Consider the following 24,316-nt stretch of genomic DNA (forward strand, 5'->3'; position numbering starts at 1 on the left):
ATTTCCTTATTTCTTTAGGAAAAGACGGCCAGCATTGTGCCTAGGTTCTAGCATTTTCTATTAAAATGTTAAAAGGCGTTTATTTTTCTATCGGATTTCCTAATGAAAACGTTTGCAATCGTGAAGACCAACCCTCAAACGCTAGCAAACCAGACTTTTTCAGTAGTATTTCGAGGCCAGTTACATTCAAGTGCAGTTGGTATTTCCCTATTTCTTTAGGAAAAGACGGCCAGCACCGTGCCTAGGTTCTAGCGTTTTCTATTAAAAATATTGAAAAGCGAAGTCAAATAAAAATGTTTTCTATCAGATTTCCGAATGAAAACGTTTTCAATTAACCAATCCTGAAACGCAAGGCAACCAGTCAGCCTCATCATCTTAAAAACTCCTAGGGAATGCCCCCCTTCGGGTTGAAACGGAACGTCAAGGAACGGGCGGGGACTGATTACGTCACGTGTTCCCTCACTCCAGTCTCAACTCTAGACCTGTCGATACAGTCGGGGAGTGATGACGTTCCAGCCGGCCACTTCCGCCTCTCGAATGATTTTTTCCCCCGGTTTCTAGAGAGAAGGGTTGAGCCGGTTATGGCTCCGTTGTTAGAGCACGAGAATCAGATCTTCTTAGACCTGTTTCACGAGGACGGGCTGGTCATAACTGCCCGAGGGTTGGGCATCGATAGGATTCTGCACAGCTTCCTGCGGTTGTACTGCGACCCCGCTAATCTGGTGCTGGTGTTAAACACCAGCCCAGCCGAAGAGGTAAGAGCCGGACGCAGGTGTCAATTCTCTCTGCTGGATCCTGTGGGGGGCATTTCCTGATTGATGCCTTTGTCCTTTTTGGTTGAAGTCAGTGGAAATCTCTAAAATGAATAGATCAGCTGTCATTTAAATTTATTCTCATCCACCTGTCCTTCCCTGGGATATAAGCACTTGGCAAAGTAGTGCAATTTTTAAGACTGTAGGCTCTGCATTTTAATTTTTGTTCCAGAATTGATTGCAAGCCATCCGGAGATAAGTTTGAGAGATTGTAAAAATAATAGTGATACAAAATGGTAACTGTTTCCCCCAAATAGAAATGATTGTGTTGAGGAAATAGTTTGAAATTATTCTTCTCTAATAATTGATTTTTCTTTATTTTGGCTTATGTTTTGCAAATGTTTGCAGAAAAGAACCTATTATAGAAAACGTTTTCTAAGTACTAGTACTAATTTGTATAGGAATATTTTGTGGAGCGGCTGAGATCGGAGGGAACTGTTCACCTGCCTCGGATTGTCACTAATGAAATTTCCAGCAACGATCGATATGATGTTTATATGCAAGGCGGAGTTTTGTTTGTTACTAGTCGAATTCTTGTGGTTGATTTCCTGACAGATAGAATTCCCTCAACTCTTATTACAGGTAAGAATTTAATATGGTGCTTTCTTGACTGGGTAGTTTTTTATTTATAAGTGTAGTGCTTAATTTCCCCTCTTGATTTCAAACACTAAGGGCTCCTTTTACGAAGCCGCGTTAGCAGCTTTAGCACTTGCGAATTTTAATCACGTGCTAACCCCTGCGCTGACCGAAAAACTACGCCTGCTCAAGAGGAGGCGGTAGCAGCTAGCACGGCCGGCAATTTAGCACACGCTATTACACGCGTTAAACCACTAACGTGCCTTCGTAAAAGGAGCCCTAAGGTTTGAGTTCAGGTTTGAGCTCAAAATAGAAAAAAATATGATTTAAAAAAATGTATTTTCCTCTTTAATATTTAATACTTAATCTGTGTATATTTCTGATTTAAATTCTTTAAATTGGAGCACAACTGTGGATCTAAAGGCCAGGAATTTAATCTTGGTGCAGCAATTAAAGAAGAAGCATTCCAGGTAGTCATCTGTCATGCATAATGTAATGAATGAATTTCCAGAGCATAAAAGTAATAGCATGATACTGTCAATAAGATAAACAAAGGTAAAACTTTACATTTCACCTGAGCATCCACTGGGAGCCAATGCAAAACTATAGGTATAATATTTTCTCTCAGTGGGTGACAAGCCTTGCAGCAGCATGCTGAATCATCTGCAAAGCCCTCATCACAGAATAAGGTAAACCTAAGTACAGGGTTTTACGATAGTCATTCACAGAAAGCACCAACTGATCAACACTGTACAGAACTCCCCAGCCATGGAGGAAAAATGTAACTTATGCAAAAGTCTCCAACTTTAAAATTGATCCTTTTATTAAAGCTGAGCGCATCCTAAATGCTGTACATGCTACCTATGGGTTACATGGCACTTTGCACATGCTAAATGTATGTTAGTGTGCACTAAGCTTTAGTAAAAGTGCCCCTCATTTCCTAAAATAAGGCTTACATAATAACCGAGCATCTAAAACAGTGCCCGAATAATGCACCTCATGACAAATCTAAGGGGTCCTTTTACTAAAGCGCACTAGTACGTCTTGGCACACACTAAATATTAGCGCGTGCTAAATGCTAATGCGTCCATAGGATATAATGGACGTGTTAGCGGGCATTAGCATTTAGTGTGCGCTAAGACGCACTAGCGCGCCTTAGTAAAAGGACCCCAAAGTAGAATGTGAATCGACCTTGCTTGTACTAGGAAATATAAGGTCAGAATCAGCGCCTGCTAAGATGCACTAGCGCATCTTGGTAAAAGGATCCCAAAGTAGAATATAAATCCACCTTGCTCATACTAGGAACTATAAGGTCAGGATCCCTTATGATCGCCGTTATCTGTGATTTTAGTAATTTAAACATAAAGCCATTAGTCCCCAGTCAAACTGACAATGGAGGCAAAGACAGCTGACACCCTAGTGTGGTGGAAACATCATTCTTAATAAGGGCGGAATATCATTATCCCGTCTACATATATTCACAATGATGATCCCAAATTCAATATTACTTCACAGTGGGCTCAGATACAAATTAAAGAGCTGCAGACAGAACTTTGAAGAGCATACTTTAACATACAGTACTGTCAGAATCCTCATTACCATACCTCACCGCTGAACACTTATCAGGAAGATAAAAACAATTCAACACCAAAGCCTTTAGCATATATGCCTTCAGCCTATGTAATAAATAAAGTCCAGGAATATATCAACTATAGCCTTCTTTTGTTCTAAAGCTATCACATAATGGTCATGTCTAGAAACTAGTAATATCTCTGTGGTATGGTTGATTTGAAATTTTCTTACATCTGGGTGAAACAAATGTTTTACATGAATTTCAATCAATGTTGTCAAAAAGACAAGCTTGTAATAGGTCTATCTATAGTTCCTACCTTTCCTGTCCTCCTTTCATTAATGGCTAAACTGAAGCTTTTTAAACAAACATGCATTACCCAGTTGTTTAAAGACTGGGCACCTGTAGAATGTATGGTATCATGACAGATCATTAACCCCTATAGTGGAAGATGAATGCCAAATTGCTCCAGAATTTGATTTAGTCACAGGAGAGAATTCAGTCCTTGGTAGCCTGCTTGACAAAGATTCCCCTCCCCCCTTATCCTGATGTTATGTGCATTTTCAGTTTTACTGGTTTTGCGATCGTTCCCCGACTGATTCACTAACCACCTGGCCGATCAACCTCCAATCCGATCTGATCCGTGCATGCAAAGTAGGAAGGACGTGATTCACTAAACTCAAGAAGGAACACCGATTGGGCTGGCTGAGCTGAAGTGAAGTGACTGCTGAGGACCAGTCGCTTCACTTTCTTACCAACTCTCCTGCCCTCTTCTGCCCTTTAAAACCATGAGCTGGCAATGTGCTTTTGCAAAATATATAAAAAAGGAGTTTTAACCCATGCCGATGCCCCCCCTCTTCATGTGCGGATGCCCGCCGCCTATGGCAGGAGGGATGCCGACCCCCTCCTGCCACCCAAGGGACACCCCCTCCCCACCCCCATACCTTTAACGGAACAGGAGGTGAGCTCAATCCCTCCTGCTCAAATGCCTCCAGCAACAATTCTGAGGCCTTAGGCCCCACCCTGGTGCATTGTGTGATGCACTGGGAGGGGCCTAAGGCCATGATTGGCTCTGGCACCTCGGGCTCCTCCCTTAGAAGGGGCCTGAGGTGCCTCAGCCAATCAGGGACTTCCTTAGTGAGTCCCTGATTGGCCATTAGATAGTGAGTGACTCATCCCAACAAGCAACTTTATAATCCAAATCCTGGATATGATCTCCTGCTGGATATGCTGAAATCCTCAATATGATCTCCTGCTGGATATGATCTCCTGCTGTACCTAAGGATCCGCCCAGGCAAATCAGGCCCTAGGCTTCTGTGGGTTGGGCAGGGGAGGGGTGAGCCTGCCTCATTTGGATGGAGGCGGGCCGGATGGACGGTGCGAGGACATGGCTGGCTGGCCAACTTGCTAGGTGAGCCCGGAGGGGTTCGGGAGTTTCATTGGGGGGTACAGGATGGGGGGATCTTTATGGGGGTCCGGCAGGAGGGATTGGGCACCCTCCTGCCAGCGATCTTCGAGAAAGGGTGGGCGGCCATCGGGCAGGAGGGGTTGGGCACTCTCCGGCCACGATCGTCGGGGGGGTGGGAGGCCTACTGGCAGGAGGGGTTGGGCACCCGCCTGCCGTGATTGTCAGGGTGGGGTGGGTGGCCTACCGGCAGGAGGGATTGAGCAACCGCCTGCCAGCAATCGTCGGGGGCGGGTGGGGTGTCTTTCGGCAGGAGGGATTGGGCATCCCTCCTGACTCGTTCGTTTAGGGGGAGGGGGGAGACTGGCGGCCGCTATACTAATCACAGCAGGGAGGTGGTGGATGTGCACAGAGGGGAAGAGAGAAGGGAAGGAAAGAGAGATGCCGACACCAGAAACTAGAGCCTGGGACCAACATGATTTGAACAATAAACTGTTTTGGGATTACAATATGTCAGATTTGAAATGTGTATCCTGCCAGAGCTGGTGTTAGGTTTGGGAGTCCCATCTCAAATTTTTCTTCCCTGGGCCACAGCTATGTCTAACACCAGGCCATGCTGCCTTCAGCTTCCAACAGGCTTAGGGCCTGTCCCCCTAGTTGCACTTCCCTAATATCATCCCTGGCATGTGCGATCTTTATATTTTGCACAGTATAAGGGGAAATGTATCTTTATATTTCTTTCATGTTGTACTATATGCAAGGAGAGGAGAGTGTAGCGGAGTGGTTGAAGTTACATCCTTGCACCCTTAGATTATGGATTCAAACCCTACACTAAATTAAACTAACTAAACTAAACCTTAAGCTTATATACCGCATCTTCTCTATAAATATAGAGCTCGACAAGGTTTACAGAAATTAAAAGGGAAGTACAGTGGGAGTTGGGGGGGGGGGGGGAGCGGAAATTTACATTTTTGAAAATAGCTAAGTTTTCAGGTGTCTTCAGAATAGTTGGAAAGAGCCCAAGTTGTGCAGGTGGGCAGGGAAATTATTCCAAAGCTAAGTAGTTTTGAAGTGAAGAGATTTCCCTAATTTTCCAATGTAGAACGCCTTTTAGCGAGGGACAAATCACTTAATTCTCTACTACCCCAGGTACATTAGATAGTCTGTGAGCCCACCGGGACAGATAGGGAAAATGCTTGAGTATCTGATTTGTACATAAGAACATAAGAAATGGCTTCGCCGGATCAGACCTTAGGTCCATCCAGTCTGGCGACCCGTACTCGCGGAGGCCAAGCCAGGTATTCCCTGCTGAGAAACCTTGTTTACTCGTATCCCCCAATGTGGTTTGCAAGAAGGTATGCATCCAACTTGCCCTTGAATCCCAGAATGTTGTAATTCTTTCTGAGCTCCTTTGGGAGGACAGACTAAAAAAAATAAATAAGGTGTGGCTTCTTGGGATTTTGATTTAATTTATGTTTATCATTTTTGGTCAGCTGTTATGTATTTGGCATTTGTGTTCTCTGTGTGTGACCGAGGTATTCTGTTAGCCTGATTGTTCTATGTAGCATTCTGTAGTAATTGGGCTTGTTCAGTTTTCCCAGCAGTGGAGGGGAGACAGGGGTTTTGTTGTTCCTTGGTCTGTATTGTTTGTGATTGATAAAATGAGTTGTACAGAATATTGGTTTTTTAGTACTTTGATAAAATGATTTAAATATAAAATCATAACTATTTGAGGCTTGTGCAGATGGGATCAGAGTGAGTTCATGGAGATAGGGACAGAGCTTGCAGGAATTGGGACAAACTTTCTCCGTGTGTCATTCAGGTATAAGTAGCTATGGCTGAATCCTTATCTATACATAATCTGCATGTATATTTCTCCATAAATATTAAGTATGAGCCCTATATCCAAGCTACTTTTAAAAAAAAAAGTTCTTAATACAGGGAACTCTCATGTGCATGAGATAATGTTCTTTTGTGGGGTGGTTTGGGGTTTTAGGTACTATTGCCACTAGATGTCAGTATTGATTTACGGTTCAGAGCATGACTTTCATTCCTTATGTATAAGGATTAAAAGACATGCTCATGTCTGATTTAATTACAATAATAAATCACAATTCCTTTCCTTACACACCTCTCCCAAATCTCAAAAATTATAGCATGTCTGTATACTTGATATGTCACCAATGACATACACTATAGGGTGCTAAAGATTGTCAAGGGACAATTTTTATTTAATTTTTATAAATTTGCAAACTGAAGCAAAAGCTTGTACAGAAACAATGAACAAGGGTGAAATTTTTGTCATAATTAAACAGAGATAAAATGGAATGATGACCTTGATATAAGAGCTGTCAATGAGTGGTCTGCTGCTTCTGAGCAGCTTTTTAAAGGGACCAATACATGGAGCAATTAGATCTCTCTCTTCTCTCCTGCTCCCAAATGGACACTTACTAGGGCTATCCCTTATGTCTAGTGTTTTGTTTTGGGTGTTTTTTTTTTTTTTTTTTGGGGGGGGGGAACTAGACATAAGGGATAGACCTAGGCTGTTGACATCAAACTTGTGCTGGCTGGATATTGCTGATTGTATATTACTTTGTGGCTTAAGTAGGCATCTGACCGACTTATGGAAAACATTTAGTATGGCCAGTAGAAAAAATGAAGCAAAGACAAGTTTAAGAAAAATTAAGACATGCTCCTAATAAAAGTTACACTATAAGTATGCAAATATATACACCAGAGCTAAGAATAAACAGATCATTTGCAGAATCCAATCAAAGAAAATATTCAAAACCTAAGACCCTCTTTTACTAAGGTGCACTAACTGATTAATGCGCGCTAAACGCTAGCACGTGCATGTTAGTCTGTGGACGCATTAGCGTTTAGCAAGCGTGCTAATTCGATTAACGCGCCTTAGAAAAAAAGAGGGAGTAAGTGTTTAACCTTATTGGAACCCATTTATTTCATTACTATTCTATCAGGTATCCTAGTGTACAAAGCGCACAAGATCATTGAATCATGCCAAGAAGCATTTATTTTGCGTCTTTATCGGCAGAAGAACAAGCAGGGCTTCATCAAAGCCTTTACAGACAATGCTGTTGCCTTTCAAATGGGCTTCTGCCAAGTGGAGCGCGTGATGCGAAACCTCTTTATTCGGAAACTTTATCTGTGGCCCAGGTAAGCTTCTTCACCATGGCGTGACATCCTAATGTTTCTTACTGTTAATGGGTGAATTTTGTTTGTTTGTTTCTGGCATTTCATGTTGGTGAAACGTCTCATTGTTTTATTTCTTGTTGATCTTGAGGTTTACAGTTTAGAGAAGGTGTTCCCTGTCTTGGAGGACCCCCAGGCCATTCGGGTTTTCAGGCTAGCCCTAATGAATATGCATGAGAGAGATTTGCATATCATGGAAATGACAGGCATGCAAATCTGCTCCATGCATATTTATTAGGGTTAGCCTGAAAACCCGATTGGCCTGGGGGGTTCTCCAGGACAGGGTTGGGAACCACTAGTTTAGAGGGAAAATCTAATACCATTTTCATGTGGCTGAATAGACTTACACACATGCTGTCATGAGGAGGTTCTGTTTTTTCACTCCTACTTTGTTTTGGAACTTGAGCTGGTCGTGGGGTTTAAGTCATGCCATTCTTAGTATGGGATGTCCATAGGAGTCAGCAATTTCCTTTGCATCTTCTTTCTTTTGCTTGGCTTAGAGATTCTGCCTGCCTTTGCCCCTGTTTATTACTTATGGAGACTCAGCTACATGTTATTTGTTAGTAACATAGTAGAGGACGGTAGATAAAGACCCGAAAGGTCCATCTAATCTGCCTAACCTGATTCAATCTAAAAATGTGTTTTGTTTTGTTTTTTCTTCTTCTTCTTAGCTATTTCTGGGCAAGAATCCAAAGTTCTGCCCGGTCCTGTTCTTAGGTTCCAACTCCTGAAGTCTCCGTCAAAGCTCACTCCAGTTCATCTACACCCTCCCAGCCACTGAAGTCCTCCCCAGCCCATATACTTCACTTGCCTCATTCCTTGTCGCATCCTGTTATCCAGATGGTCTTGTGCATTTTGTATTTACTTACTTACCTTATATCTCCTTCCCCTCGTTTCATGTACATTAGTCCCTTTATGCTCCCTTTTATTTTATTATTATCTTTAAAAAAAAAATAATTAACTCTAGATATGTTATATCTTTTCATTTTAATTCATTTTTTATTTCATTTTATTGTAAACCGTTTAGATACCTATTTGATAAACAGTATATCAAGAATAAAGAAAACTTGATAGTCTCCCAAATTGATTCTTGGGAATGAAAGAAAAAGGTTCAAATCATGAAATGTTTAACTATGATTCTTAGTTGCATCTCTGCACATGGCTGGGGGAGAGCCAGAAATGCTCCTGGATAGAACCAAACCACAGATCCATTTAACGTAGCTTAGCTTGGCCACAGCACAAGAGGGTAAAGAGTAATGCAGTTCTCCAAGTAACTTTTGGACTTTTATCCTGTAACTGTTAAAACTGGCCTTTTTATCTTGTAATGTTTTAATCGCTGACTACTGACAAAAACCATTTTTAAAGATTGTCAGTGATTAAATTACAGATAATCCAGGGGGCAGCATTAGGAATGGACATACTGGCTCCTGGCCCAATTTTTAATGGCAATGGCCTGTGCTGATATTGAGGGGTGAAGGGGCAGTGAGAACAATTGACCAGAGCCCCCATACCCTAAGGATCCTTCCACAATTAGCACAGAGATAAAAGGAGGACAGTTCAGCCTTCTGCCAGTGGAGATCTTCAGTTTGTGGCAGAAGCAATAGGAAAGAAAATTGGACCCTTACTGGCCCTGCAGCGGTACCACACTTAGTATGGTATTCTGTGGCAAAAGGCTCCCCACCCTGGAAGAGGGGATGAAGTTGCTGATTTTCCTTCCCATTGCCTCTATGCTGGGCCCAGAGCCAATGAACTGAACTGAGATCAGATGAGAAGAAAGTAGGAAGGAGAGGGCCATGGGTAGACCAGGAGGGGACAAGAGATTGGACCTGGAGAAGAGGCCTAGAAGTGGGTAGACAAGAGAGAACCCAGGAAAAGGGCTTGGGAGAAATTTGTGAAAGGGCCATTGGAGAAAATAGGAGGAACTGAACCAAAAAAAGGTTCTCTGGTGGGGATAAGCTAGAGTGGACCAAGAAATGGGTCCTTGAGGGGGAATGAGAGAGAGAAAGAAGGAGGAGGAATTATTATGTTGGTGGGAGTCTCAGGATTCTAGTTCTAGATATTTTTAAATTCCTACCAACTGCTATATTTCAAAAACACATTAAGATGTTGATTATGTGGTTTCTCTTGTACTTTTTATTGAAAAGCACATGATTTTAAATGCCTACCAATACCTTTGTCATTAACCATGCACCTGGGCAGGTAAGAAATCCAGGGAAGTTTAATTAGGCTCAGAATACTGGTGGATACAATAGGAGTCTTGATATTTTCCCTGGCCCTTTTCTCTGTTGAGTTTATTCTTGGCTGGAAGACCTTGGTCAGATTCCTTGGCACTCTCTCGGGTCCAACTATTTGAGTAGCTTGTCCTGTTCTAGAAACACAAGCACTCCATTCAGTCTTCCCCCTAGACATGTCCTGTTCTGCTTGCCGGTATTCAGTGCATCCCTTTCTTGCTGTCAGTGGAAGTGCCACATGTAAAAATATTACACCAGTACAGTGTATACTGAGCATGAAAAAGCTGACTTCTGTGGTTTCTCCGTAGGTTTCATGTGGCAGTGAACTCCTTTTTAGAAAAGCACAAGCCCGAGGTGGTTGAATTACATATAACCATGACTCCGGCCATGCTTGCTATTCAGGCCTCAATACTGGATATCATGAACGCATGTCTTAAAGAACTGAAGAGATACCACCCTGCCCTTGAAGTAGAAGATTTGTCTTTAGAAAATGCCATTGGGACAACTTTTGAGAAGGTATTGGTCAACTACTTTTTTTTTTTTTTTTAATTCTTTTTTCATTTTAAAACTTTCATCAAGTACACAGATGTGGAAACAGTACAATTAAACATATCACTTGACAATCTTACTAAATACCGTATTTTCACGCATATAACGCGCGCGTTATACGCGTTTTTACCTACCGCGCATACCCCTCGCGCGTTATACGCGTGAGCGCGGTATACAAAAATTTTTTTACATAGTTCCCACCCCGCCCGACGCCCGATTCACCCCCCCCAGCAGGACCGCTCGCACCCCCACCCCGAACGACCGCTCGCACGCGCTCCCACCCGCACCCGCATCCACGATCGGAGCAAGAGGGAGCCCAAGCCCTCTTGCCCGGCCAACTCCCCAACTCCCCGACAATATCGGGCCAGGAGGGAGCCCAAACCCTCCTGGCCACGGCGACCCCCTACCCCCACCCCGCACTACATTACGGGCAGGAGGGATCCCAGGCCCTCCTGCCCTCGACGCAAACCCTCCTCCCTCCAACGACCGCCCCCCCCAAGAACCTCCGACCGCACCCCAGCCGACCCGCGACCCCCCTGGCCGACCCCCACGACACCCCCCCCTTCCCCGTACCTTTGGTAGTTGGCCGGACAGACGGGAGCCAAACCCGCCTGTCCGGCAGGCAGCCAACGACGGAATGAGGCCGGATTGGCCCATCCGTCCCAAAGCTCCGCCTACTGGTGGGGCCTAAGGCGCGTGGGCCAATCAGAATAGGCCCTGGAGCCTTAGGTCCCACTTGGGGGCGCGGCCTGAGGCACATGGGCCCAACCGGGCAGGGCGGGCGAAAGGAGAGTCGGGACAGCGCACGGAGAAGCGGGGCAGTGCACGGAAAGTCAGGGCGGGTGAACGGAGAGTCGGGGCAGTGCACGGAGAGTCGGGGCAGTGCACGGAAAGTCAGGGCGGGTGAACGGAGAGTCGGGACAGCGCACGGAGAGTCGGGGAGGGCGAAAGGAGAGTCGGGGTGGCCAGAGGAGAGTCGGGGCGGGCGAAAGGACAGTCAGGCAGCATGCGCGGTATACCCGTGAGCGCGGTATACAAAAGTTTTTGTACATAAAATCGTGGTTTCTGCGCGCTATACCCGTGTGCGCGTTTTACACGGGTGCGCGTTATCTGCGTGAAAATACGGTATATAAAAATTACTACCCTCCCCCCATTATGCCCACCCTTTTTCCCCAAATATGAATTACAAAAATTAAATAGTTCACAGTCTAATAGATGTTGGCACTGTAATCTTGAAGTAGGGACTTTAGATCATTTGTTGTTTTATTGTCCCTTTATCTTAGCCTTTTGGAATTCAATTTGGGATCAAGTAAATTGTTTATTGAAGAAACATGTGGCATTATCTTATGATACAGTATTATTTGGTATGTCAATGAGAAAAAAAAGTCAAATATCATCAAGTAACAACAAGCTTTTATTGATAATGACAGGAGTCGCCATTCAGCACATCACAAACAATTGGAAAAATTATAGTAGACTGAACTATAATTTCTGGTGGAACTCATTGTGTCACATATATAAAATGGAAAGAACAATTGCAATACAACAGGGGAATTATAAGAATTTCAAGAAAATTTGGGAGCCATTAACTTCTTATTGTAATAAATAAATACCATTTTCTTTTTATTATTGAAATATACACCATTTTATATTAAGAAGGGAGAAGATTTATTTATTAATATTCGTATTGGTCAACTACTTATTGCATTGGCAATTTTTTTTTTTTTTTTTTAAATAATCCTATGTTCAAAGGCATTTATCTATTCTAGATCATTTCAGCTGTTAGGTGGACCTTTCCATGAATCCACATACTCCCAGATGCCCAATTTACGTTCAGAATCGGCAGATCGCGTACAATGTTAACACAAGAGCCCACTGCCTCTGAATCCCTGATGCAACGGGAGCCTTTTGTAGCCCCGCGAAACGCAGGCTGCGTCGGACTGAATAAATTAAGCAGTTGTGGTGGTAAAGCTCTGGCAGCATCTAAAATGCAGAAGGCTACAAGAGAAGTGAAATACTAATGTAGCCTAAAGCAGTAAATGACAGTATTTGGAGAAAAGTTTGGTTTGGAAAGTGACTCCGATTCTGCGCAAGGCAACCTGTGGGAATAGTTGTGTGTTAATTACACCACCTGAGATAATTCGTTTTTTTTATATAAAAATAAATTTCTTGTAGAAAAAGAGTAGATTTAAATGAAATGAATATTATAGGATTAGACAAAATAAAGTAATTTTATAAGTAAGTAGGTAGTAGGGTGGAACTCGGGCCGATGAGGTGAACATGAGCTTTTCAACTTCAGTTCAAAAAAAGGCCCGTAGTGGGTAGCTCAATAAGTCTGAGGCCCCTGCCTTGGTAGAGATCCTAATTGTAAAATTTATTTTCCCACTAACCCCCTCTTTTATAAAAGTGCGCTATGCTTTTTAACGCGTGCAAGTTATCCTATGGATGCGTTGGCGGTTAACGCACACGTTGATTCAGTGCGTGCTAAATCCGCGCTAAACGCTTAGCGCGCCTTTGTAAAAGAGGCCCTTAGATGTTTTGTATTGTACATAGTATTTGTGAACTTTGGTATATAATACTTAGAACCACAAATTTTTATTTGATTTTTGCCCAATTTACTTGCACAGTAAATGTATTCGCATCACTAATTGGGCACTGACAATTACTGACGCTATTTTATAAAGATGCATGCAACTGAAAGGGGGGCATGGCCATGGGAGGAACATGGGCGGGTCAGGGGTATAAAGATGTATGCAGTATTATAGAATTAGGGGGGGGAGATCTACACCTAAGTTAGGCTTGAGGATTTATATCAGATTTCAGTTGATGTTAATCAAGTTTCAAGTTTATTTAAAATTTGATGACTCGCTTAGGACTCCTTTTACTAAGGTGCGCTAGGGCTTTAACGCGCGATTTAGCACGCGCTACATTGAGCTGGCGTTAGTTCTAGAAGCGTAGCGCACGGTAATTTCCTGCGTGCACTAAAAACGCTAGCGCACCTTGGTAAAAGGAGCCCTTAATCATAATGCAAAGCAATGAACAAGCCTATAAATACAAGGCTACAGTACATACCTAAGGTTTGACGTGGATCCCAGCGCTACGCTCTATTCTATAAATTGCACTCAGTTCAGCACTGTTCATAGAATAGGACTTGGCACTCATTTTTCTTCTGTGCCATGTACAGAATTTGACCCACGGTGCTTATGTACCATCTTGACCCTATTGTGGAAGAGTGAGGAAGGGAGGTTATTTAGTCCCCTAATCGGTAATTATCAAGGTAAAGTTAGGAGAAAAGTTTATTCTAACTTTATCTGATTATTGGTGCTGGTCATCGCACTACCTGGATATTCAGCGCCAGCCACTGACTGGATATCTGAATATATATTTTAAAAAAGTGCCAACCACCCTGGTTGATTATTGATCTGAAAGTTTAAAGCAGAGGTTTAGGTTGCTTGAATATGCATGAATTCTTTCTTGATAGGAGTGATTAGTCCTGTATGTTCACGCCAAGAAAATTCTGAATTTGGGCGAGCTATATGGAATGGTTGTTTCATACTAAATGGAAGAATTGTTATATGGGTCCCTGTTTATAAACTTAGCAATTGAAAATCAGAACAAATTTTCTATTTTTTCTCTTTTATAGACAATTCGTCACTATTTAGACCCCTTATGGCACCAACTTGGAGCTAAGACCAAATCTTTGGTGCAAGATTTGAAGATTCTACGTACTCTTTTGCAGTACCTCTCTCAGTATGACTGTGTCACTTTTCTGAACCTTCTAGAATCTCTGCGAGCAAGTGAGAAAGTCTTTGGACAGAATTCAGGTATGGAATAAATAACATTCTAAGAAGGGAAAAAAAAAAAGAAACAAAGCACACAATTCTAGTTGAATGTTGTGTTTGGTACCTAAAACAATCTCATAAATCTAATTAACATATTGGAATCACAGGGCCAAGGCCAGTCCAACAAGCCAACACTTGACAGGAACTTGGCTTAGTTCATGGCTCCAGCGTTTGCATATTTAGTGAATCTAAGATGAAGGGTGAGAAGCAGGGGCATTGCTACCATTGAGCAAGCCTAGTAAAATGCTCATGGCTGCCTGCAGCTGAACCCTTACTTCTACACTCCCAGGTCTGGATTCTGCCCCCCCGCGCGCTCCGCTGTTTACCCACCCCCTGGGTCCTCTACAGCTACAGCGTCAGAGTGCTAAAGGCTGTCTCTCTTGCCTGCGGGTCCTGTATTCTGCCATGTTCTTCCAAACTAATCCAGCGTCCTGTATGCGGAACATGGCAGAGGACAGGTCCTGCAGGCCAGAGAGACATCCTTTAACCCTGTCTCTGACGCTGTAACTATGGAGGATCCAGTGGATGTGTAAGTAGCTGAGTGTAGGGGTGGCAACTTGGTCTTTTTTCCAGTGCCCACGAGTACCAGCTATGAAGGGAAGAGATCATTTTCAATGCCTATCAAGTTGTATTGCATCAGTATATAAGAACATAAGAATAGCCTTACTGGGTCAGAGCAATGGTCCATCAAGCCCAGTAGCCCGTTCTCACGGTGGCCATTCCATTCTTCCCAATGTGCATCACTTTGCATTTGTCCATATTAAATTTCATCTGCCATTTGGATGCCCAGTCTTCCAATTTCCTAAGGTCCGCCTGCAATTTTTCACATTCCACATGCGTTTTAACAACTTTGAACAATTTAGTGTCATCTGTAAATTTAATCACCTCACTCGTCGTTCCAATTTCCAGATCATTTATAAATAAGTTAAATAGCACCGGTCCTAGTACAGACCCCTGCAGCACTCCACTGTTTACTCTCCTCCATTGAGAGAAATGACCATTTAACACTACCCTCTGTCTTCTATCCAATAACCAATTCCTAATCCCTAATCCACAATTGAACTTTGCCACCTATCCCATGACACTTTGATTTTCTCAGGAGCCTCTCATGAGGAACTTTATCGAAAGCTTTCTGAAAATCTAGATACACTATATCAACCGGCTCACCTTTTATCCACATGTTTATTCACACCTTCAAAGAAGTCAAGCAAATTTGTGAGGCAAGATCTCCCTCAGCTGAACCCATGCTGACTCCGTCTCATTAAATCATGTTTGTCTACGTATTCTACAATTTTATTTTTTATAATTGTTTCTACCATTTTGCCCGGCACTGAAGTGAGGCTTACCAGTCTGTAATTCCCAGACCTGCCCTGGAGCCCTTTTTAGAAATCGGCGTAACATTGGCCACCCTCCAATTTTCAGGGCGTAAGACATATTTATATTGTGTTCAGCTAGTCCAGAATACAGCATGAGTTTCATAGCACATGTATTTGTAGTTACCGAGGAAAGGGATATGGCAGAGGGATTCTATGCAGTAGGGTGAGCTCAGATTTTTCTACCAAGAAGTTAATATAAGAATAGCCTTACTGGGTCAGACCAGTGGTCCATCAAGCCCAGTAGCCCATTCTCACGGTGGCCGATCTATGTCCCTAGTACCTGACCAAAACCCAAGGAGTAACAATATTCCATGCTACCGATCCAGGGCCAGCAGCGTCTCCTCCCCCATGTCTTTCTCAATAACAGATTATGGACTTTTCCTCCAGGAAATTGTCCAAACCTTTCTTAAAACGAGCTACGCTATCCGCTCTTACCACAACCTCTGGCAATGCATCTCAGAGCTTAACTATTCTCTAAGTGAAAAAAAATTTCCTCCCATTGGTTTTAGAAGTATATTTCCCTGTAACTTCTTCGAGTGTCCCCTAGTCTTTGTAATTTTTGACAGAGCGAAAAATCAATCCACTTGTACCCGTTCTACTCCACTCAGAATTTTGTAGACTTCAATTATATCGCCCCTCGGCTGTCTCTGAAGAGCCCTAACTTTTTTAGTCTTTCCTCATATGAGAGGAGTTCCATCCCCTTTATCATCTTGGTCGCTCTTTGAACCTTTTCTAGTGCCGCTATATCTTTCTTGAGATAAGGAGACCAGAATTGAACACAATACTCCAGATGAGGTCGCACCATGGAGCGATACAGGGGCATTATAATATTCTTAGTCTTGTTAACCATCCCTTTTTTAATAATTCCTAGCATCCTGTTTGCTTTTTTGGCTGCTGCCACACATTGGGCGGAAGGATTCATCGTATTGTCTATGATGACACCCAGATCCTTTTCTTGGGCGCTAACCCCCAAGGTGGACCCTAGCATCTGGTAATGATGATTCTGGTTATTCTTCCCAATGTGCATCATTTTGCATTTGTCCACATTAAATTTCATCTGCCACTTGGACAGAGTATGAGAGTGAGAAACACTAATTTGAAAGCTTATATGCTCCTAATAGCTGATACTGTAAAGGATTGCAGGTTATTACTGGCTCTTGATATTGGCAACGTCACTGGTGCAGATCTGTCTGTGGACAATTGAAGTAGCTAATTGTCTAACACAAGGCTGGAAAAAGTCTAAATGCCAAGTCACCTGGCTGCTTACAGTTCACTGCATGCTCAGGCTGAAGAAGAAATTGAGTACTGGTAGCTTAGAGGAGCTGCCACTTCTATAACCAGGTCCATTCCAAGTCTGGTCTAAGTGTAGAAAGGAGCCACTATTCTCAAATTTGGAAAAAGCCAGATCTCATGTGGAGTGGAGTGGAGCTTCTGCAGCATAAGTGAAGTCTGAGTCTGAGTCTACCATGGAGTCAGTATAGATGGGTCTGCAAGCGAGGAGAGGTTGGGAGGGCAGGGGAGAATAAAGGAAAAGAAAAAAAAATTAAAGCAGACAAAATTAAGAAAACAAAATAAATAATTTATTTTATGCAGTTTGTAAGAATTTCACTTGGTACTGAAGAGAAAGATGACGTAATTTTTATTTTCTTTACTGCCAGCATAAGTTAAGATTTCTAAGAGATTGAAAATGACGTCTTACGTTTTCAGTTGAGAATTTGCTAAGGTTTAGGAACTTAAAACTTCAGACTCTAGATTTAGGCCTGCTACTCATTTCTATAGATTTAGGCTTCCAAGATTGGGGGTCTAGTTCTGAAAATAGGTGCTAAACATGTAACATTTTCCCCTCTTTAACTCTGCCTCCAATATTTAGAATTTAAATTTAATAAGCTTTGTGTAGTTAGGAGACTCCAGGACCCTTTGAAAATCATCCTACAAGTTTCTTTAAAAAGTTTTTCCACCCTTTGTTATAAGATACATGTATATTTTGTTTTAGGTTGGTTGTTTCTGGACTCCAGCACGTCAATGTTTGTGCATGCTCGCGCCAGAGTTTACCGCATTCCTGACCACAAAATGGATAAAAAATCCAAAACATTTGATAAAATGGAACAGAAGCAAAAGCAAGGTATGGTTCACCATAATAATTATAGTACAACAAGAAAATTCTCTATTGAAATTTTGTGTGTTCCAAAATTTATTTATTTTATTATATATTTTTTTAAATTGGAAACTAACTCGTAATAAATACAACTTGTTTAATTCACTGTTGTCCTTTTACAAAAAAATAATGATAAAAAGAAATACAATGACTGAATGTAGAAGACTGAATTATTGTTTTTGGTGGAATTCAGTTTGTCATGTGTATAAAATGAAAAGAGCGTTGGCAGTTCAAAAAGGTTATTATAATAAATTTAAGGATGTGTGAAGACCATTATTAAATTATAGTAATGAATAAGTTACACTTTTCCCAATTTTAATACACATGTGGATTTGGGGTGGGGGGTGGTTTCTTGGTTTTCCATTAAGAATATATATGAATGTCATAAGATATTATTTTCAGGTGGTATATATTAGTTATATATGAATTTGGGAGGGGGTGGGGGTTAAATCTTATTGGTATATGATATTGAAGATTTTTCAAGTGATGTTGTATTATAATTGTGTGAAATTTACTGTGCACTTGATGTAAGTTATAAAATGACTAAAGAATTAAAAAAAAAAAAAATACAATGACAAAAATTCCTCCAAAACAACCCCATCCATAATAATCTCAAAGAAACTTAGGCCCATATTCTCTAAATGGTGCCAGTAGGTTCTCAAGCTAAGTGAAAAACGCCGTTTTAAATTGATATTCAAAGCGCCTACAGGTTCCTAAAAATCAGGCGCCAGAATCACGCCTCTGTAAGAACTTTGCAACGCCTAATGCCATTGTAGGCATGGCTAACACCGGAAGTAGCTTTAGGTTCCATAAAGCGTTTATGGAGGTGCTGGAAATGTAGGCCTGGAAAACCCTGGCCTACGTTTCTGGTATCGGATATCAAAAACAATTCAGCAATCAATATGACGAGAGTAAGAAATCTCTCACCATATAAAACTCACTACAAGGAGGCTGATACAATGCAATATGGGTGTGCAACTCAACTTAAAGGTGTTAGGAAACAGACCTCAGTACTAGGGAACTGAAATTAATAAAATTTCTATCAGTATCCCCCAGGCTGACAACTCATATATGGACGATACCTATACCCTGAAGGAGTCCATCATAATGTCTGTTCCTTTTAGTGATATTTATAAATGAAAAATCACCATCTTCAGTTTTCTTTAGTTGTAAATAACTTTGATAAAATACACAAGATCAGCACAATGAAAAATATCCAAAATATCAATTTATCTGCGCTGAAAGGAAAGTCCGTTTTTGCCCGACAGAGCTCTGTTTCGCTCTCTTCCTCAGGAGCTGAACCCCCTTGATTACATGTTCTCAAAAATCATGACTGATTCAATACGATAGAAGAACCTATCCAAAAAGCAGAGAAGGTGAGTTCTCCAAAAGAATTTGCTTCCTCCGTAGCCGGAGATGCGATTCTCTAAACAGCACCGTCATGTGATTGACATGCGATCGTTGGCCACTTTTAAGGCGGCCGCCAACAATGGCACCGGTTAAAGAATCCTTATTGTTTGTTTGTAGGGTGCAAATGTGTTATAAGTAAATAACAGTTTGAAGTTTTATTTCAAGAGGCCAACCCACTGGTTCAACAGTGAACCTGGGTTTGATTCCTGGGTTAGGTCTTCCCTCCCTAGATCAGTCAAAACTGAAGATACAGTGGAAGGAATGCTCATGGCATTTGGGTAGGGAGGCAGTCTAGTTGTTGTACCGCAATGACACTTAGTAGCTGAAATCGTTGTTGAATTCTGGACGGAGCTGAGGTCCATGGTCCCTTTCTGAAGACCATTGCTGAAGTAACTTGGCTAAGTGTGTAGGGTAGGGGTTCTAAATAGGGGAAGAAAACTCCCATAGTAGCTGCAAATAAAGGCTTATGGTGCTTTGATCCTACAGAGGCAAATTTTGATGGAAGCCAGTAGCCCAAAAGAGCAGGCATCAACAGTTTGGCTAAAATAAACATTGGTGTTAACTGAAGATCGGGATGTAATTCAAGATCAGAATTATATAACCAAGAAACTGGCAGAATAATAAAGCTTAAAAAATTAAGAATGTGGGAAAGACATTAAAATATGCCACAGTTCTGTTATGGCTTTGGGCTTCCTGAATTTGTGGGCTGTTACTAGGCCAATAATATGATCATGTTTCTTCTTATGTTGATATATTTGCTTTCATTTGCTTATTAATTTTGGAATGGTTCTTCTGTACAAGTGTTTTGCTTGATTGTAGATGAAATATGGTTTAAATATTTATTCATGAAAAATAAACCACAGTTCCTAAAATCAAAATATAAATAAAGAAAACCTCAGAACCATTGCACAGCTAAGAGTGGCAACCTGTACTGATTATGTAACAAGTTCAGTACAAACTGCACCAATTTTTTTTAATAAATAGATAAGAACATAAGAATAGCCTTACTGTCTATGAAGCCCAGTAGCCAATTCTCACAGTGGCCAGTCCAAGTCCCTAGAACCTGGCCAAAACCCAAAGAGTAGCAACATTCTATTATCTCAGAGTAATCAAGATTCTAGAATCCCAGAGAGTAGCAACATTCCATGCTACCGATCCAGGGCAAGCAGTGGCTTCCACCATGTCTTTCTCAATAACAGATTATGGACTTTTCCTCCAGGAACTTGTTCAAACCTTTCTTAAAACCAGCTATTCTGTCTGCTCTTACCACAACCTCTGGCAACACATTCCAGAGCGTAACTATTCTCTGAGTGAAAAAATATTTCCTCCTATTGGTTTTAAAAGTGTTTCCCTATAACTTCATCAAGTGTCCCCTAGTCTTTGTAATTTTTGACGGAGTGAAAAATCAATCCACTTGTACCTGTTCTACTCCACTCAGGATTTTGTAGACTTCAATCATATCTCCCCTCAGCTGTCTCTTTTTCAGGCTGAAGAGCCCTAAGGTTTTTACTCTTTCCTCATACAAGAGGGGTTCCATCTCCTTTATCATCTTGGTCACTCTTCTTTGAACCTTTTCTCGTGCCGCTATATCTTTATTGAGATAAGGAGACCAGAACTGAATGCAATACTCCAGGTGAGGTTGCAACATGGAGAGATAGAGAGGCATTATAACATTCTTAGTCTTGTTAACCATCCCTTTTTAAATAATTCCTAGCATTTTGTTTGCTTTTTTGGCTGCTGCCACACATTGGGTGGAAGGATTCATCATATTGTCTACGATGACACCAGATCCTTTTCTTGGGCGCTAACCCCCAAGGTGGACCCTAACATCTGGTAACTGTGATTTGGGTTATTCTTCCAATGTGCATCACTTTGCATTTGTTCACATTAAATTTCATCTGCCACTTGGATGCCCAGTCTTCTAATTTCCTAAGTTCTGCTTGCAATTTTTCACAATCTGCATTCATTTTAACAAATTTGCAAATTTAATCACCTCACTAGTAGTTCCAATTTCTATATCATTTATAAATAAGTTAAATAGCACCGATCCCAGTACAGATCCCTGCAGCGCTCCACTGTTTACTCTCCTCCATTGTGAAAAATGACCATTTAACCCTAACCTCTGTTTTCTATCTGATAACCAATTCCTAATCCACAACTGAACTTTGCCACCTATGCCATGACTCTTTAATTTTCTCAGGAGCCTTTCATGCGGAACTTTGTCAAAAGCTTTCTGAAAATCTAGAAGCACTACCTACATCAACCAGCTCACCTTTATCCACATGTTTATTTACACCTTCAAAGAAGTCAAGCAAATTGGTGAGGCAAGATTTCCCTCAGCTGAACCCATGCTGACTCTGTCTCATTAAATCATGTTTGTCTATGTGTTCTATAATTTCATTTTTTATACTTGTTTCCGCCATTTTGCCTGGCACTGAAGTCAGGTTTACAGGTCTGTAATTTCTCCCCTGGAACCCTTTTTAAAAATCAATGTAACATTGGCCACCCTCCAATCTTCAGGTACTGCAGATGATTTTAGCAACAGATTACAGATCATTAACAGCAGATCAGCAATTTCATGTTTGAGTTCTTTTAGTACCCTGGGATATATACCATCTGGTCCACTTTTAACTTGTTGATTTGGCTTAGTACATCTTCCAGATTCACCGAGATTTCTTTCAGTTCCTCTGCATCATCGCCCTTGAAAACCATTTCTGGTTCAGGTAGATCTCTTAGATCTTCTTCTGTAAAGACTGAAGCAAATAATTTGTTTAGTCTCCCTGCTATGGCCTTATCCTCCCTTTTGTTCATTGATCATCCAAAGGTCCCACATATTCCCTCACAGGTTTTCTGCTTCTGATATACCATGCAAACATTGTTGTTAATTTTTGCCTCTTTTTTGCAAGTTTCTCATCATATTCTTTCTTAGCTTTCTTTGTCATTGCTTTGCCTCTAACTTGCCAATGCTTGTGTCTCTTCTTATTTTCTTCATTGAGATCCTTTTTCAATTCTTTAAAGGATGTTTTTTGGACTCTAATAGCCTCTTTCACTTCAGCTTTTAACCATGTTGATTCTAGTTTCCTCTTCTTTCCACCTTTGCTAATACATGGAATACATCTGGTCTGGGCTTCCATAATGGATTTTTTACATATTTTTAAAATAAAATAAGTAACAACATTATTCTCTTTGTGAAAACTGTATTAAAACTGCTTTAGGGGCCAGGGAGTCCAAGAACATTCATTCTTCCTTTCCTCTTCACTTCCAGAGGAACATCCTACTCCCTGAATGCAGTGATTAAAGAAGCAGAGTGATAATGTAAGCAGCATAGATAGAAATCAACAATCCAGAAAAGTGGAGTAATATGTGAGCAACAGCAATCGTAAAATCCTCTACCTAATAGATCTGCAGATTAGACTCTATTGACTGAACCTGTGACATAACCCACACGGTGCAATAGTCACAAGGATTTTGGATAAAGGATCTTGTACTTGTACTAGGATTCTGAAACCATAAGCTTTCATTCACTGCTGTCTTGTGATTTTTCTCATATTTTAATAGACCCTTCTTCCCACTCTAGTCATTTTAGTGGTGATGCTGAGATGAGGAATCTTCTAGAATCCTGTATCATTGGTCTCCATGAATCATTTTTAACCATATCTATGACTCCATCCCCCTTCAGTGCCATAAAAGCGTTGACTCTAAGGTTCCTTGACAACCAGGCTGCAAAAGTCCTGATTCTGGGCTGGATTCTCTAATATCGCCAGTTAAATCCAATGGGTCGCTGTAGCATCTGTAAATCTAATGATTCAAAAAAGACGAGCCATTCTCAAAGAACTGCGCATGAAAATGAGTTTTGTGGAGGGTCACCAAATTTACATGAGTTCAGTCGCTGGTGAAGACGATTGGCACATGTGCAGGATAGTTCATGGACAGAGGTATAGGTGGATAAGAGGGGTGGAGAACTACCAGCAAACACTACATTGTTGTGTCAATTGTAGGTGTGCCAGCGCTACTGAATAGAGGGGAGGTGCAATCATCCGCTTTCAATAAGTGCGTTTAAAACACATGTTCGAGACGCGTGCTTTTGAGATTTTTTTCCCCATCACTATATTACTATAATTTAAGTGAAGAGTGGGTTTTTATTGGTTTTTTGGTTTTTAATCATGAGCCACTGCTGGACATGCGTATCTGAGATGTGCTTTTCACGGTACTGGCACCCCTGGACTAGCCAGTAATTTATGATCACCTGGAGTGCTTGTTTAAATATTAATGAGCCCATTTTACTCCAATTTTAATAGTGATGACATCATTGTACTATATTTGCATGGCAGAGTGGTAGGCTGCTAGGTGAGCTGTTCTGATAATCGGGTGGTAAAATACTGGCAAGCTAAACCGGCTGGAACCGGTTTGGCAACCATCGTAAAAGCATAGTAAGTTTTGAGAATCCGGCCCTCTGAGTTCAATCCAGTGACCTTCCACAATGCAGCACATCAGGATGTTCCCATTTGTTGCTGGTTGTAGTGGTCAAGGATAGCACCAAGGCCACATATAACAAAGCCTAAATGTGTCTGCCTCTAGGTAGAATAAAAATTGGTACAAATCTGATTCTACCTGAATTTGGGTTGCCTGTCCTCCATTAATCTAATCTAATCTTTGGTTTATATACCGGGTCATCTCCCAGTGGAGCTCGACTCGGTTCACATATAATTAAGACTAGAGTACATAGCAGAAAACATAAGAGAAGGAAGAACTAATTAAAAACTAAAGTACATAAGAAAAGTATAAGAAAAATAACTATAATATTATCATTTCTTTGAGGCTGTGGTTAAACCATTTAAAAATTGCGAGAACAACAAAGTTTTCAGGAATTTATGAAATAATTGCAGCTGGCCTAAAAGCCTAATGGAGTCAGGAAGTTCATTCCAGATCTCTACAAACTTGAAAACAAACTAACTAAACTAAACTAAATCTTGGGTTTATATACCGCATCATCTCCGCAGATGGAGCTCGACACGGTTTACAAGATTAGGGAAGGAACGGAACTCCAATGGAATTATATAAGTAAGAGAGAAGAGAGGTTAGGTGCGAGAGTGCCACGAAGGGGACGGGGTTACGTTTTGGAGAAGAGCCAGGTCTTCAGATGCTTACGGAATGGTAGAAAGGGGCTCAAATTGCGGAGA

The 24,316-nt window shown here is 41.5% G+C and overlaps 1 protein-coding gene across 2 annotated transcripts in view; it reads left to right on the forward strand.

Moving 5' to 3' along the window:
• Window positions 1-377: 377 nt before the first annotated feature.
• Window positions 378-24,316, forward strand: part of ERCC4 (ERCC excision repair 4, endonuclease catalytic subunit) — a 48,573-nt gene continuing 24,634 nt past the window's right edge. The window contains exons 1-6 of one of the 2 annotated variants that reach the window (XM_033914918.1): window positions 378-755; window positions 1,214-1,394; window positions 7,342-7,537; window positions 10,113-10,320; window positions 13,997-14,177; window positions 17,565-17,693. In XM_033914918.1, coding sequence (XP_033770809.1) covers window positions 393-755; window positions 1,214-1,394; window positions 7,342-7,537; window positions 10,113-10,320; window positions 13,997-14,177; window positions 17,565-17,693 — 1,258 coding nt within the window. In that variant the 5' untranslated portion in view covers window positions 378-392. The remainder of the gene's footprint in view (window positions 756-1,213; window positions 1,395-7,341; window positions 7,538-10,112; window positions 10,321-13,996; window positions 14,178-17,564; window positions 17,694-24,316) is intronic. The other variant, XM_033914917.1, reaches the window with a different exon arrangement.

This window comes from Geotrypetes seraphini, chromosome 11 (genome assembly GCF_902459505.1).
Source record: "Geotrypetes seraphini chromosome 11, aGeoSer1.1, whole genome shotgun sequence".
Classification (NCBI taxonomy): domain Eukaryota; kingdom Metazoa; phylum Chordata; class Amphibia; order Gymnophiona; family Dermophiidae; genus Geotrypetes; species Geotrypetes seraphini.